Source organism: Helianthus annuus, chromosome 11 (assembly GCF_002127325.2).
Source record: "Helianthus annuus cultivar XRQ/B chromosome 11, HanXRQr2.0-SUNRISE, whole genome shotgun sequence".
NCBI classification, from domain to species: domain Eukaryota; kingdom Viridiplantae; phylum Streptophyta; class Magnoliopsida; order Asterales; family Asteraceae; genus Helianthus; species Helianthus annuus.
Window position 1 is genome coordinate 23,746,886 of NC_035443.2, and position 15,514 is coordinate 23,762,399.

At 34.2% G+C, this 15,514-nt stretch overlaps 1 protein-coding gene and 1 long non-coding RNA gene across 6 annotated transcripts; one reads left to right on the forward strand and one right to left on the reverse strand.

Annotated features, from left to right (window-relative positions):
* Positions 1-6,232: 6,232 nt before the first annotated feature.
* Positions 6,233-7,954, reverse strand: LOC110929257 (putative pentatricopeptide repeat-containing protein At3g15200). Its single transcript, XM_022172394.2, has one exon. The coding sequence runs from the start codon at positions 7,844-7,846 to the stop codon at positions 6,329-6,331; it is 1,518 nt and encodes a 505-aa protein (XP_022028086.1). The 5' UTR covers positions 7,847-7,954; the 3' UTR covers positions 6,233-6,328.
* Positions 7,955-9,837: 1,883 nt separating this feature from the next.
* On the forward strand, positions 9,838-14,004 carry LOC110929258. Of its 5 annotated transcripts, XR_004872227.1 has the most exons (11): positions 9,838-10,002; positions 10,260-10,351; positions 10,630-10,821; positions 10,898-11,261; positions 11,352-11,406; positions 11,568-11,593; positions 11,735-11,844; positions 12,069-12,196; positions 12,303-12,584; positions 12,854-12,937; positions 13,455-14,004. It is a non-coding gene; the product is annotated as an uncharacterized LOC110929258 (long non-coding RNA). The 5 variants fall into 5 exon arrangements; XR_004872226.1 differs by lacking the exon at positions 11,352-11,406 and having other exon boundaries at positions 9,839-10,002; positions 11,565-11,593; XR_002586963.2 differs by lacking the exon at positions 10,260-10,351 and having other exon boundaries at positions 9,840-10,002.
* The last annotated feature ends 1,510 nt before the right edge of the window (positions 14,005-15,514 follow it).

Here is a 15,514-nt window from a genome sequence, read left to right on the forward strand (position 1 = left end):
AAAGTAATCAACCGGTTTTAAGTTCTCACTTCTTCTTTAAATTGTAGCCTCTCGTTTCTTTTAAAGATATTGTAATACTCCATTAGATGCTTCACATTAATCTAGACATATCTAGTGTGTTGCAATGTGAGTAATATCTAAACGAGTATAGACTTAAACTTACATAAGGCTTCTAATTAATGAAGCGTAAGGAAATAATCTCATTCATCCTATTATGCTCAAAAGGAGAGCAGTATTGTTTGTTACATATGTAAGGACCCATTTAATGTTAAACTTATGGAACGAAACTAATGTCCCATTGGGTCTATCTCGGTACGTTATGATTACATAAGAGACATCTCTGAGATCTATTATATCAAAGTTTGTGTTAACAATGCTTTGACTTATGTAACATATACTTGTCAAAAGAATATCATCTATATAGACAAGTTTATCTTAGTTGCTCCCACTCATTTTGAGGTAGGTTCATTAATCCACTTGATTCTTGATGAAAATAATTACGTTAGCTTTTCATCACATTATGATGTTTGCATTAACCCATACATGGATATTATTGGCTTACAAATAAAGTGTTCTTTAACCTTCAGTTTGAAACTTTAGGTTGTTATCTAATGAACATGTAAATATGTCAGCCATTTGTTAGGGAAAATTGTTTTTAATGTTCATCTAATATAGCTTTAAACCATTATAAGCTACTAGAACAGTGATGATCCTCAAAGAAATCTTTTGATAATTTATCTCTTCCTTAGTATAACCTTTGACAATCAATCATGCTTCTTAGTGTCTTAACGTTTATATATAAGGATTTGGTTTAGTTATGAACACTCTTAGGTAATTCAATCAAATCCCAACGTTATACGAACACATAAAATCAGTTTTACTAGAAAACAGTTTTATTCCATTTAGAAGATTGATTGACACTAATGGCTTAATTAGAAGAGATTGGATCAGTAAACTTTTCCATAATCAATTTCAACTTCAGTTAGGGAGGTTATGTAATCATCAAAGTTAGTAGGCTTTTAAACCTAGATGACCTCCTGAGTTGATTATTGGGTTCATTAGAAGTTTCAGTTTTATGGATTAGCTCTTGGTTAGGTTGCTATCATTTTCATTCTAAGTTTATAAGAGTTGGTGCAATATGGTGTACAAGAGGTGTAATCGGAGTTAAATTCAGAGTGAAATTTAATGACACTCTTCCCCCCGCCTCTTGTATTCCTTGCAAGTCATGATAAGAACTTTGACTGCTCCCACTGACCTTAGAAAACTTTAGGAACTCAGCATGCTTAAGGTCAATATTTAACGACCCACAAATTCTAGTAGAGAAAACAAATTAATGACGTTAGTCGTTGTGATTTCTCTTGTTGAGGATTATGTTAGTTTATGTAAGAAATCTAAGTGTGCCCACAATTAAGCAACAATGAACCTTTTATAAGAGTAGCATTAGATTTTAAGGAGACAAGTATTGATGGAACAGTGTCGTGATGGAGCGGTGTCTTGTACAAGAGGTGTAAATTTAGGTAATGTAAAATTTCACTCCCCCACCTCTTGTAACTATTGCAAGTTATTATTAAGACACTTAATGCTCCTACTGATCTTTAATATCTCTAGAATGCTACAAGAGAAGTTTCAATGAGCTACGTGACATGGGAACCTATCACATATACGTTAGACTTTATTTGATTTCTTTAATGTCCATATATCATAAGAAACTTTAGGGACATATTTAATAGAAATCTTATTAAGTATATATATGAATAGATTTCTTCTAAGACTGTGGGCCATATGCGACAAAATTTAGATATAAGTTGATAGTCTGTTAAATGATAAATGAATTATGTCTGAATATTCCATTTGGAATAAGTTCCACGAATGTCAATGAATGACTTATGATGGACCCACACTTATTCCTTAAGCCAAGTGATATTTAGGGCTATAACGTCATGATTTAAAATCACTTAGAATGAGATTAGATAAAATATCATCCTCATTAACCATGTCATGATTTCTCATGGATTTCGGTTATAATGGATGAAATTTATAAGTCTCATTTTCCTTTTGTCAAATTCTCATTTGCATGATAACAAAAGTTGTGAAAATGTAAGGTATCATCTAGTTTTATCTTAGTAATGTTTCAATCCAGATATTTAGAACAAATAATATGAGAATTTAAGGTAAGTGTGACTTTATGTTGACTATGCAAACCTCACAACTTCATAACATTGCTTAATTATGATACTATATTCTGATTAATCTTCAGAATATATAAGGCATCAAAAGGCGTTGTTAGAAGACTGCTTATTATGGTTCTTATAGTCTTAACATTTAATTTTGTCACTAACTCTCACGTTAGTTATTTGTTGACTTCTGGTAAGGAAACGTTTAAAACTAGAGTCAACTAATCATGTGTTAATAGGAATATTAAAGAATTATTAGACTTAAATATCATTAGTAAGTGACTATCTAATTAACTTATCCAACTGTTCTTCTGAATAATGGATAGTCTCATTGCTTATGCCTAGTCTAATGACATAATTATGCATTGAGATTTTCCCTTTAAGAACCTTAGAGTTGGGATTTTGTACTTGTATTTTGTCTATGGACCTTAGAAAATTCCTCTTTTAAAGTTTAAGTGGTTGTAAGGTGAGTAACAACTTATTTTCCAGCTTCAAACATTTATTTCTTTGTACATATGTTGCTTATCAACACACTCGTTATACTTTGGTATTTTGAGTGTTATAGTTGATTTATAAGGCATCAAATTGTACAAATGAAAATCTTAGTATGTAATGTACTGGAAAATGTACTTATTTCCATGCGTAAGCCCTTAATTTTATGGGTCATGGTATTGTACATTGTTATGTATTCACATATACCACTTAGCTTTATAATTTATAATTTTAAATGAAGGCATGCATCTTAGGAGCTTTTGTGATTATTCCATAATTATAGATTAGTCTTAGAAAAGACTTAATCTGGAATAACTTTAGTGATAGCAGTTATGTTAGAGAGTTCTTGATTATCATAAGAGACATCATGTTCGATTTATCCTAATCATCATGCTCTACTTTTCTTCTGTAGTGCCTTATCAGAAGAGAGCAATACGATTATCGTGTCTTAAGAGATAATCAAGGATTTAATTTAAGAGCTAATTCTTATAGAGACTTTAAGCAAAACATATTAGATTTCGGAATTAGAGTGGATGAGATATAGATTTATTCAAGAAAATTATAGTGAGTAAAAAAAATTATGGGTACTAAGAATAAGGCAGACGAAATGATCATAAAAAATTAATTAAGAATCATTAATATAAGGATCATTGTGTGAAGAGGTTGTGATATGTCTATTACTAACATCAAAATAATAGACTTATTTAAAATTCTACTTAAACGAAGACAAATCAGCTTTGGCCAGAAATGAGACAATCACTTTAGTTATGCACTTGTCAAGCATGCTAAACATAAATGAATTAAATCAGCTTTGGCCAGAATTAAGACATTTCACGTTTGTAATGCATACTCAACATAGCTTTTATAATACTTGAACAATAAATAGATGCATCAAATCAGCTTTGGCCAGAAGTGATACATCAGAAGCTCATTCAAGTTAAGCCATTTTGGTTTTGTAAAACATTATTTGATCCTTATTAATTAACTAAGTATTTACAAAAACCAATTATTTAGTAGCAAACCACCTGTTAGCGCTGGGGTTGCAGGGGGGCATCGTGCCCCCGCACGGGGTTCGGGGCGGAGCCCCGAGCTAAATCTTAGTTCACATTAAACAACCTAAAATAATGAAGTTTCGAGTGAGATCTCGACTCAGTTATGAGATCCCGAGTGAGATCTCGAGTCAAGTCTCGACTCAGCTTATAACATTATGAGGTCTCGACTCATTATTGGTCTCGAGTCGCAACCTCAGTGTCTCGAGTCGTAATCATGGTCTCGACTGCTGTGAATTATGAGATCTCGACTCCTTATGAGGTCTCGAGTCGCAACCATGGTCTCGAGTTGTGATGTTGTGGTCTCGAGTTGTAGCTTTATGGTCTCGAGTCGCAACCTTATGGTCTCGAGTTATGACCTTATGGTCTCGAGTCGAGACCTTTGTCTCGAGTTGTAAAGATTGAAGCCCTTAGTCGAAACCTCAGTGGTCTCGAGTCGAGACCTTATGATCTCGAGTCGAAATCGTTGTCTCGAGTTATAAACATTTGAGAACACTTATGATTTCGAGTCGAGTTCGTGTGGTCTCGAATCGAGATCTTGGTATCGGCTCGTTAAAGGGATCTCGAAACTTCCTGTTACAGCTGTTAGTGATAATAACTGAAAATTCGAATTCTAAGGTTTTTGAGATATGGTTTCCTGTTTTAATGATGATCTAATTTTGTCAAAATATTTCGAAAATTTTATCTGATTATCAATTAACAGTTTTCGAATAAACTTAGATGATAAAATTGGATCAAAACAGGAAAAAACACTCAATAATCCTAATTACATTCCAAAACATAAAGGAATTTCGAATTTTCCTAAGAACATGATGAACCCTAAAAAATTAAAACATAAATTCTGGAACCCGAAATCTGTTATTTTAATGATTTCGGAAAGGTGAATTAATAGGTTATAATTTCGGAATATTTATAAGACATCAAAACATAAGATCCGAAATTGTTTATGAAGAAAAACTCGAAACAGGGTTTCGAATTTATGTTTTTCCCGAAACAGTGATTTCGAGATACTTGGTCTCGAAACAGACTTTTAAATTTTATTAAGTTTTCAAAACTCTGTTTTCCAGATTTCAATCCCAGAATAATGGATACGAAAACAGAACTGACTAATCAACATATGCTCTGATACCACATGTTGGATCAGTTCTGTTTAGGCATAATGGAAAACATGAAAACATACCTGATTGCAGCAGTACAGGTCAGCAGAGAATCCAGATGTGAAACGTAGCAATAAGGTCTGACATGATTGTCATCTTGATCTGGTTCCTCCTTAGGGTGCAATCTAATGATGGTGATGATGAGAACCGATAAAGGGTAATCGGCTATGGAGAGGAGGTTGATTGATGTTATGTGAATTAGTTAGGTTATGTGTCTAACCCTAGAACCTCAACATAAGTCTCCTTATATATGCACCCAGGAGGAAACCCTAATTAGTTAATAATGGTAATAAGGCCCATCAACAATTACCAACTAATTATTTAATGGATTGTTATATATTTTGATCCATATAATGTAAATGATTATAATGGCCATATATAAATAAATATATTATTTATTTATTCTTACATTCTCCCACTTGCCGATCAATCTCTGTCCCGATTGTTTGAGTGTTATGTGTCTTAGCTGAAAGACACGTGGGTACATGCACCAATCAATCTCTGTCCCGATTGTTTGAGTGTTATGTGTCTTAGGTCCAAGGCTTGATACAAAACTACAATCGAGCCGAGGGTCTCACAGGAAGCAGCCTCTCTATTCCTACGGGGTAGAGGTAAGGCCGTCTACATCTACCCTCCTCAGACCCTACCTTAGCTTTGCTATTGATGGGATTTACTGAGGATGATGAGAAATGTTACCAAATTCCAATCAAGTTTATGTGCAGGGCCGGCCCTGGGGGTGGGCGGGGAGGACCACCGGCCAGGGCCCGATATTTGGGAGGGCACGCTATTTTTAGAATAAACCCGATATGTATACGTAAAAATTTCTTTTTTATAGTGTATATCTATACAAACACAAACATTGACCCACTTACAAAACTATTCTTATGTTTTAGATTAGTTATTAGTCCATTGACATTAGGTTTAGACCTTTATTGAGCCCAATGCCGAATTTCGTACAGGTCTAAGGGCACGTTTTTTGGAGCTCGAACAAGGTACACGAATTCTCGGGGCCGGCCCTGTTTATGTGGCTTATTTAACTTATAAACATTAAATTTTTGGCTCAATTTAAACAATCCAAACAAGCGAGCTTACGTGGCTCAAACTCGGTTCGTTTACAAACCGAGCGAGTTCAGCTCAACTCACTTACAAATGAGCCGATTTCGAGCGAGTTCATTTTCCTTAAAAGCAAACTCTCTTTCTTTCTTTCTTTTTTCATTTTTCAAAATTATGTGAATTGTGAATATAAATGACTAACAACAACAATATAAATCCGGCATCTTCAAGGAGTCTCTGTCTATTTATTCAGTTGTATAGATATGTCTTTGTTGCAGCATAAAATCCTTTTAATTTTCTCATAATGTATAATGTGAGACAAAAACAATGATCCATAAAATTAATAAAGGCTAAAACACATTTATCTTGATCCCTATTTCCAAATAAAAGTTTAAAATACATGCTAAATGTTTTGACCATTTTTGTGATCTTTATTATTCAACTTGATATTAATAGCATCAACTAATAACTTGGTTCTTGGCTCTGCAACCATTCCTTTTGATATCATCCTCTTATAATACACCATAGCTTCCTTTAACCGCCCCTTGTCGTAGAGCCCGTGCACCATAATTGTGTACGATCTCTGATCCGGGCCCAACCCGTTTCTCTCCATCTCAACCCAAGTCGATTCAACCCGTTTATCATCACCCCAACCCATAAAAAGCCTCAACAACAGATTACAAGTATCCTCCGTCATCTTACAACCGTTTCTCTCCATTACCTCCAAGATTTTCACAACTTCATCCGGCTTCTTCGCAGAGTTTAACAAGTACCCGTAAGTTCTAGCGTTCGGTGCACAATCGCCACCCTTTTGTGTCATCTCGTTCAAAAGCTCGTTCACCTTCTCCATTCTTCGAATCTTGCATAGGTGTTTGATCAACGTGTTGTACGTCGCAACGTCTGGACAACACTCTTTTTCGTTCATTTCTTTGATTATTTCAAGAGCTTCCGGGATGCGTTTCTTGAAACATAACCCGTCGATAATGCAGTTGCAGATAGCCACATCCGGGGTGCAACCTTTCGCCCACATGGCTTGAAACAACTTAACCGCTGTACTAATCTTGCCAGCCTTCGCTAACGAATTGATAAATATCCCGTACGTAAACCTATCCGGCTTGTATTTCGACGTAATAATATCATTCCAAAACCTTTTCGCTTCGCGTAAACTACCCAAAACACACCATCCGTTAAGAATAATGTTCATGGTCTTAATATTATGCCGAAACTCATGCTTTTTCGAATGAAACAAAAACTCTGCAGCCTCGACATGCTTATAACGACACAACGATATCAAAAGTGTCTGAAAAGCTATTAAATCAAGATCAAGACCAAACTCTACCCTCTTGTAGAAAAACTGAGTGGCTTCTTCTATCATATGAGCTGCAGCATACCTATTTACCACAATACCATACGTTCTTTCATTAATCAAGCTTTTATTTCTCTTAGACATTTCGTCGAGCACTTGGTGTACCTCATTAAACCGCTTCATTTTGCCTAAAATGTCAAGAATTTCGTTGTAAGATCCTGTTCCAGGTGAATACCCACTTGAAATAGACACCCAATTGAAGAATACATAAGCTGATTTCCAATCAGAACGGTGCCTACGAAGCACATTAAGCACTAAATCTTCATTAAGTGTCAGCTTCAATCGAGTAAAAGCTTGTTCGACTTCATTTTCTGGATTCTGCCGGTTAATTTGCTTGAGAAGGTCTTGGATTTCAAGGGCTTTGATGCTAATTGTTGAGTATTCGTCCGGATTTGGTGCAGGTGACTGAATAATATCGTGATCGGCTTCACTGAAATTCTCTGAATTTCGAGTTTGATTGTGAAAAAGTTGGAATCTTGGAACTGATTTCTGTTTGGGTTTGGAAAAGATGTGAAATTTCTGGGACGAAATGAACTGCCGGATTCTGGGTTGCATGATTTCGGGATGGTTGTGTTTCTACTAAAAAGAATGAACAGCAGAGTAGTCGTATAATGAAATTTACAGGTTAACCGATTTGGGCTCCTGTTTGCAAACTGTATTGCTTACAATGGGCTCAATCAAGTTAAAAGAAGCCCATTTCCTACATATACAAAATCAAGTTAGGGGAATAGTGTCAGGCACCTGCCTAGCACTCCCCTATTGGACCAAACAGTTTACTATTTTATATTCTTTTTTGGACCAAGCAGTTTACTATTTTATATTCGTTTTAAAATTACGGCTTCGTTCTTAATTTAAAATAAAATACGTTTCTGCCCACCCTTCAAAATAAAATTGTGTTCTTGTCCCACGCTCAAAATTACGATTTTGCCCTCGGTTCAAAATTATGATTTTATCCCCAGATTACAATTATAATTTTGGCCCCAATTCAAAATAAACTTTAGCTTTTGCCCCAAACTAAAAATGACGATTTTGCATTTTCGCCCCGTTTCAAAAATTATGATTTCGCCTTCAGTTTAAAATTAAGTTCTTGCCCGGTTCAAAACAAAAGTATGCTTTTGCCCCCAATTCAAAATTACAATTTTGCCCTCAGCTCAAAATTTTGATTTCCCCCCAGTTCAAATTAAAAATATAGTTTTGTCCCCAGCTTAAAATTACGATTTTGTCCTTAATGTAAAGTTATATTATGATTTTTTCTCTGGTTCAAATTTATAGTATTGCCATCACTTTAACTTTTGGCAAATTACGATTTTACCCAAGTCAACAAATACAACTTTGCCCTCAGTTCAAATTTGCTATCGTTTTAATTTTTAGCAAAACTATAAAAGTGTTTTTTTTTAATTGGTTGACTTGATTTAATTTTTTTTCATGTCAAGAAGCTGCCTAACACAGTTTTACTCTGAGCTCAGAACTACGGTCTTATCATTGTTTTAGTTTTTTTTTCTAACAAAACTATAATAGTATTTTTAATTGTTTGAGAATTATTCAGCAATCGCCCTGCAACGCCATCACCCAAGAAACTGAAAAGGATTTGGGTGAAAAGGTGGAAGCTTTAGTGAATGTGAGGGATGATTGTGAAGGGTTAGATCTGGGATAATGTGAAGATGAGGGTTTGGTAATGGTGGCTCTGTAAGTTATGTTGGAGGAAGAGAATGCCATAGGGGATTAAAGTTGAAAGTAAAAAGGTTATGAGGTTAAATTGAAAAACTAAAAACTTTTGAGTTAAAACTACAAAATCAAATAGTTTTGTATTTAAAGTGAAACATCAATTTCTTTTTTGTTATGTGGTACAACACCCTAATACCTCAACTCGTTATAAATTTATATTATGTAAATATCATTCCCTAATTTTTGTGGTTTGACACCCCCTAATACCTCAACTTGTTATAAATTTATATTATATAAACCCGACGGGCCGTATTGGGTCGGGTATGGGATTAGTTTTAAAAAAAATTCACGAGTATGGGTTGGGTATCGGATTAGGTGATACCCGACCCGATTACCCGAAACCACATACCTGTTTACCCGAACTATATACCCGATCATGTACCCGATTTTTTTAATTTTTATTTTTATTTTCCACTAACCCTTGTCTAATAGTGATTTATTTTAGTATGTTCATAATGTGAAAAAATAAATTCTCTTCTAGTATATGCATTTGATGATAACATTTATATTTTGTATGTTGTGAAGTATATACAAGCAAGGGACAGCTAAAATGAAAACCACCTCTAGTTGCGAAAACCACGAGAACCACTTTCCAACCATTAGATCTTGAAAATCGATGTATGAGATTAAAATTAAATAAACCATTAAAAAATCTTTTTGTCTTATTATCTATATTATTATAAAAAGGAGAAGTGATGTACAAGATGGTAATTTTGCCATATGTATCAATTTTAAAGCATAATGTACAAGATGCTTAAAGCCATTTAAGTTGCAAGTTCTCCAAAATTTTAAGACGCCTCAGGGTTAAAATGGAGAAATCCTCCTCCCACGTTTAGTTTCCAGAAACCCAATCGTCAAAACCTAGAAGAGGTTCATTCGAAACCCTTGAGCTCTCGATCAGTTTCATCCCTTTCACAGCTGTTTGTAACCGCAAGGTGAAAACGAAGATTAGAGTTTGAGATCCACCCACGAAGATTCAGAAACAGGTAACCCCTAACCCTAGGTGCTTCGATTTGTTTTTTTTTTTTCTTGGAGTGTTTATTGGCTTTTGTAGATTTGATTACAAGGCCCTAAAATCGTTCATGGTATGTGAATTTTGGTTCTTTTGTGTCTCTTGTGTTTCCCTTTTTTCATATGATTATATGTCTAGGGTTTGTTATTTGTTAATTTGTTCCCCTGGTATAACTATTGATGACAATTCTGTTTGTTGCATCCAAATGCCATGCTGATGGTTCATTGCCAGTTGAAGGCTTTAGTCCTGAATTGGAGAATCAAAATGGAGAGAAAGTGAAGCAAAAACCGCTTTTAGAAACCATCGTTTATATTTTTCGTTTTGTAAGTATTATATTATACATGAAGAAAGTTTTGTTACAGTTTTTCTGTAAATAAAATTTTTACAACACTGGTGTTTGGTATTAGGATTCTGCAAATCTTGATTCTTTATGGGTTTTGTATCTCTTCAAAAGATCTTATCTTGTTTTTGTTTATTTTTGGTTTTTTTAAATGTTATGCAATTTGGATAAAAGGGTATTTTAGATTGGGATTAGGGTGTTGCAAATCTTGAAATTCTTGAAAAGGGTTTTAATGTTGCTGATGAATCTTATCTGTAACAGGCAGAATACAGAAGAATAATGGGGGGAAATTTGACTCTGGATAGTGAAGGAAGACCATTTAGAATGCTTGTTTTTAGAGGAAGCCCGAAATCAAGTAGAAAATCGATTCGATATGTTGATGAAATTAGGCGTAGCGATGAAGACAATTTCAAAAACAAGAATCACATTAGCCAACAAAGAAAATTACCCAAGGTAGCTTTTAAGATTTTCTTGAAAAATTTTCTCAATTTCTTTTTTTTTAGTACTGATTTTATGTTATTTTGTTCAGAAGGAAACCAAAATACTAGATGCACCTTTCATTCAGGACGATTTCTACATGAACGTAATGGATTGGGGGAAGAACAACATTCTCGCAGTTGCTTTGGGACAAGAATTGTACCTTTGGAACCCGGTGAATGAAGACACATATCGTCTACTTAGAACCGAGAATTTAAATGACCCTCCGTCCAGTCTTTCATGGTCTCACGATGGCAAAACACTCGCGGTTGGTCTTTCACAATCACATATTCAGCTTTTCGACGCGCAAACTAGCAAACTTATAAACAGACTAGAAGGTCATCATGTAGTTGCAACTTCATGGAATGGCCACATTTTAACATCAGGCAGTGGCAAAGCCATTTTGAACCATGATGGTATTATTTCTTAACCACATTTCCTTTTTCTTTATAAAAAAGTTAAATTACTAAAATTGAAATAAAAAATGTATCAACTTTGGTTGGCAGTGAGGGTTAGAAACAGTTTGGTGTCGCGTTTAAAGGCGCACAGGATGCTTATCGCGTAAGTGAAAATCAACCAGAAATATAATTTAAAATGGGAAATTTAACAATTTCGGATTTTCAGGCATAATTCTTCTTAAAATTTACTTATTGATGCCTTCTCAATTGCTTATCTATTTTCTTCTTAACTGACATTATGATTCCTAATGTGTGATCCAGCAGCTAAAGTTGCTAGCGACGATATTCAGGTGATTTCATGCTGCTTTACAGGGTTCCGATTTTGATGCTTCTCTCTAAATTCCCCCATTTAATCGATGTTGTTATTGCATTCAACAAAATCTGATATGATTACGGTTTTTATTTGTGTATTTTGTTTAATTTGTTTGCAGGTTCAAATTCCGATTGTGATTCTTGTTTGAACGGTCTTGATTGGATCAGTAGGTTGTTTACCAGAAGCAAATGATCGGTTTCTACTTCTGATGTGGTATATGTATGCAAGGTATTGTTTCAATCCTATGTGTATTGGATGGTATATGATAGTGTTATGCCGTCTGTAAGGTTCTTTAGGTGAATTGTGGAGGGTGACCCTGGATTGTATGGTGCCTTATCTTACTTTAGGGTTTATTAGTGTGGTTTATTAGTGTGGTTTATTACTTATTTCATAAATAGAAGATGAAATAACAAATGTTAATGGGGTTTAGTAGATGTATTAATTTTGTGCAGGATGGAGAGACTTATGCAGACCTCTCAAATGTGTGCTCTTGAGCCACATTAGTTTTTGAACATGCTGATAGGATGTGCTGTAAGACATACTTGACTACAAAATCCTTCAAAAACACCTAATATAATCAGTAAGCGAACTACTAAGTCAAGATCCATCAAGATACCGATTTCACCCATTTTGCATCTTAATTTCCCTTCTAATCAATTGTATCTTTGTTATCTTCCTATATTTAGGGCCATGGTGACAAAAAGAGGAAGAAAAATATCGAACCTGAACCAGCTCTGCCAAATCCATGGAGGTCGCTTGTATTTATACAATTAGTTAATGGGTCATATCGTGTTTGTACAGATATTGGTTTTGTAGCTGAAGTAGGGTTAATGAAAGAATATTTGCATTTTTATTTAGGATTGTGTTATTTTACTACGTGAAAACATGGATTTTTTTTTCATGTGTAGGTGAGCTGGGACATTTTGCATGGTTGATAAGCAATTTTCTCGGGTTGTCTAGCTTTCTTGGTAGGTAGAAAGTAAGAGGAAAATAACAGTAGAATAGCATCTTTCAGGTTTATCTTATCAATGTCTTAGCGTATCATACGTTCTTTATATGTTCTTCCTAGGCATTGTTAGATTCAGATTACTAAACGAATGGAGAGGTAATACTGAATATGTAATTCTATTATAGTGCTTACAACCTCTAAATCATGTTATTTAAATTTTTTAGTTGTTATTGTAACTATATTGTTTTTCATAATCATAACTAAGAAAGACGTTCACTATATTGTTAGGTGTTTGCTGCAGTATTATTTGTCAGCTGCGGGTTCAGTCATGGTAGAGAGAAGACTGATTTTTTGGGGCTGCCAATCAGACAGGTAATTTGCAGTTGGAATTAATATATATCAGATCCTAGCGTGTCATTTAATTCAATCGTAGGATTATGTATAATGGATGCATATGATGGGTAGGTTAGATAATGAGTCAGAATGAGATTTTTTGGTACTGATCCACATGGGTAGGGTTGATCCGAAACAACTTTTGTCTAAAGTTTATTTTTTAAAATAGTTGATGTGTCAAATATGATAAGTGCTAACCAAAAGATAGTTTTCCAATCATAATATAATTTTTAGACAAATTTAGGAGGTTGAATATGGCTCCTGGATAAAGCATGTGAAGTAACTCAAGAGAGAACTCTGTATGCGGAAGTATTCACAGAAATTACAATTTACTTCTTCGTCTTGGGAGAAGTTATTCAGTCAAGTGGGGCATTTGTGTGAGTTTGGTGTGTGTTTCATATTGGGGTAGTTTAGGCTCACCATAATTGCTTCTCACTTGATGATCATTGATTTATCGACTGTATAACTCTGCTTCATTTTGTGTTTCCTTTCGTAGCGGGTGACTTGTCTGCATCTCTGGTGTAGGGTTGTTCATGAGCCGAGCCGAGCCAGGCCAAGCTCGGGTTTGGCTCGATTATAAACCGAGCTGGCTTGGCTGGGCTCGGATTTGAAACCGAGCTGAAAATCTAAAGCTCGGGCTCGACTTGGTTTTAAACCGAGCTGGCTTGGCTCGGCTTGGTTTGGCTCAATTTTAAAAAAAAGAAATTATTAAGCTTAATTAAGGATGTTCAAGGCTGGAGCTCAACTTGCATTAATTGAGGGGTCTAGATTCTTTCCTGGCTTCTGATGGTGGTTTGCCACAACTCCTTGGGTGCATCGGCTTTGTAACATCAGGAAAGTCGGCCCTTCTTCTAGATCTCTAACAATTGGCTATGGCACCTCTTCTTTGATTTGTTATTGGAGTTCTCTTTTCTGATTCACATAGTTGGCTTCTTTAGAGTAGAAATGTTTGTATCTAGGGTAGCCATTTGGCATCGTATATTAATTAGTCTTTGTTCAAATTTTGAGTGTAAGCTGGTGCAAATGAAAACTGTTGTTTTTGTTGACTCTCTGCTCAACACATCTCCGCTGCAACGCGCGAGTTCCCCACTAGTCTTTTTAATATTTTAATGTCAAAAGAGTATTTAAGTAAATTTGCTTTTATTTGTCTTATTATATTTATTGCTTTTTATTACTTTTGTTTAAGTAATATTCTAACATCATTTAATCGTTTAGGGTCATGCTAATTTTTATTTTCTTTTTTTTTTAGTTTTTATTATTTAATAAAACATGAAATATATATATGGGGATGGTTCAAATAAAACCACTTTTATTGTGAAAACTTAAAAGCTAACTAAAAAAAGGCTAAAAAACACACCAATTTTTTTTATAAAAAATCGCAGGTTTTGTATATAAAAAAAACTTTTTTTTTAAAAAAAAAAAAATTTGTATTACACATGTGTAATATACTACACATGTGTATGTGTACTACACATGTGCACTACAAAAAAGTTTTTTTTTGTTTTTTGAAAATTTTTTTATATACTAAAACTAGCGAAAATTATTATGCAAAAAAAAAATTGGTATGTTTTTTTTTGGCTTTTTTAATTAGTTTTCGAGTTTTCACAATAACTAGTGGTTTTCATTTGAACCTTCCCCATATATATATATATATATATATATATATATATAGGGGAAGGTTCATTTGAGAAGAAAATTTTATTGAGAAGAAAAAGAATAAAAGGGTACAATTGTAAACCATTAAATAGTTTTTTTCTCATCTTATTTATTATTATGTTTGACTAATTAATTAGTCATTAAGACTATAATCCTCAACACTAAATATTTTTGCCTACACACGTCAAAAGTTATCCTACACATTTCGAAATTTATCCTACACATATTGAAATTTATCCTACACAACTCGTAATTTATCCTACACGCCTCGTATTTATCCTACACTATAAATGAATTTTTATTTTTATTTTTTGTGAAAAATATATATCTTAAAAATAAGTTACAAATTTAATATAGTTAGTTATTAAAGATGAAACTACCAATTAATGATATATGTAAGTTTACTAATATACCCTTATAGTTACATTAAGTACAAATATTAAATGAAGTCTAATGAAGCATTCCTATTGGTTGAAATTTCTTCTTTTTTCTTCTTACAAAGAATTTCTTCTCATTTGAACCCTCCACTATATATATATATATATATATATATGTATATATATATAGGGTAAGGTTCATGCGAGAACCACCTTTATTGCGAGAACCGCGAGAACCAATGTGAACACAACCTAAAATAGCTAAAAAAACCTAAAAAAACATAACCCCCACCTCCCACCCCAAAAACCTAAACCCCCGCACCCTTCCCCCCCAAAAAAAAACCTAAACCCCCCTTCCCCTCCCCCAAACTAAATGCTAAAAACTAAAACCCCTAAAAAACCTTAAAAAAAAACCTAACCCCCACCCCACCCCCACACCCCCCAAAAACCTAAACCCCCCTCCCCCCAAGCTAAAATGCTAAAAACTAAACTCCAAAAAACCTAAAAAAAATAAAAAAAAAAA

Bases quoted from the DNA above. Each gene is read 5' to 3' on its own strand.
- LOC110929257 (XM_022172394.2), bottom strand. From the start codon at position 7,846: ATGCAACCCAGAATCCGGCAGTTCATTTCGTCCCAGAAATTTCACATC.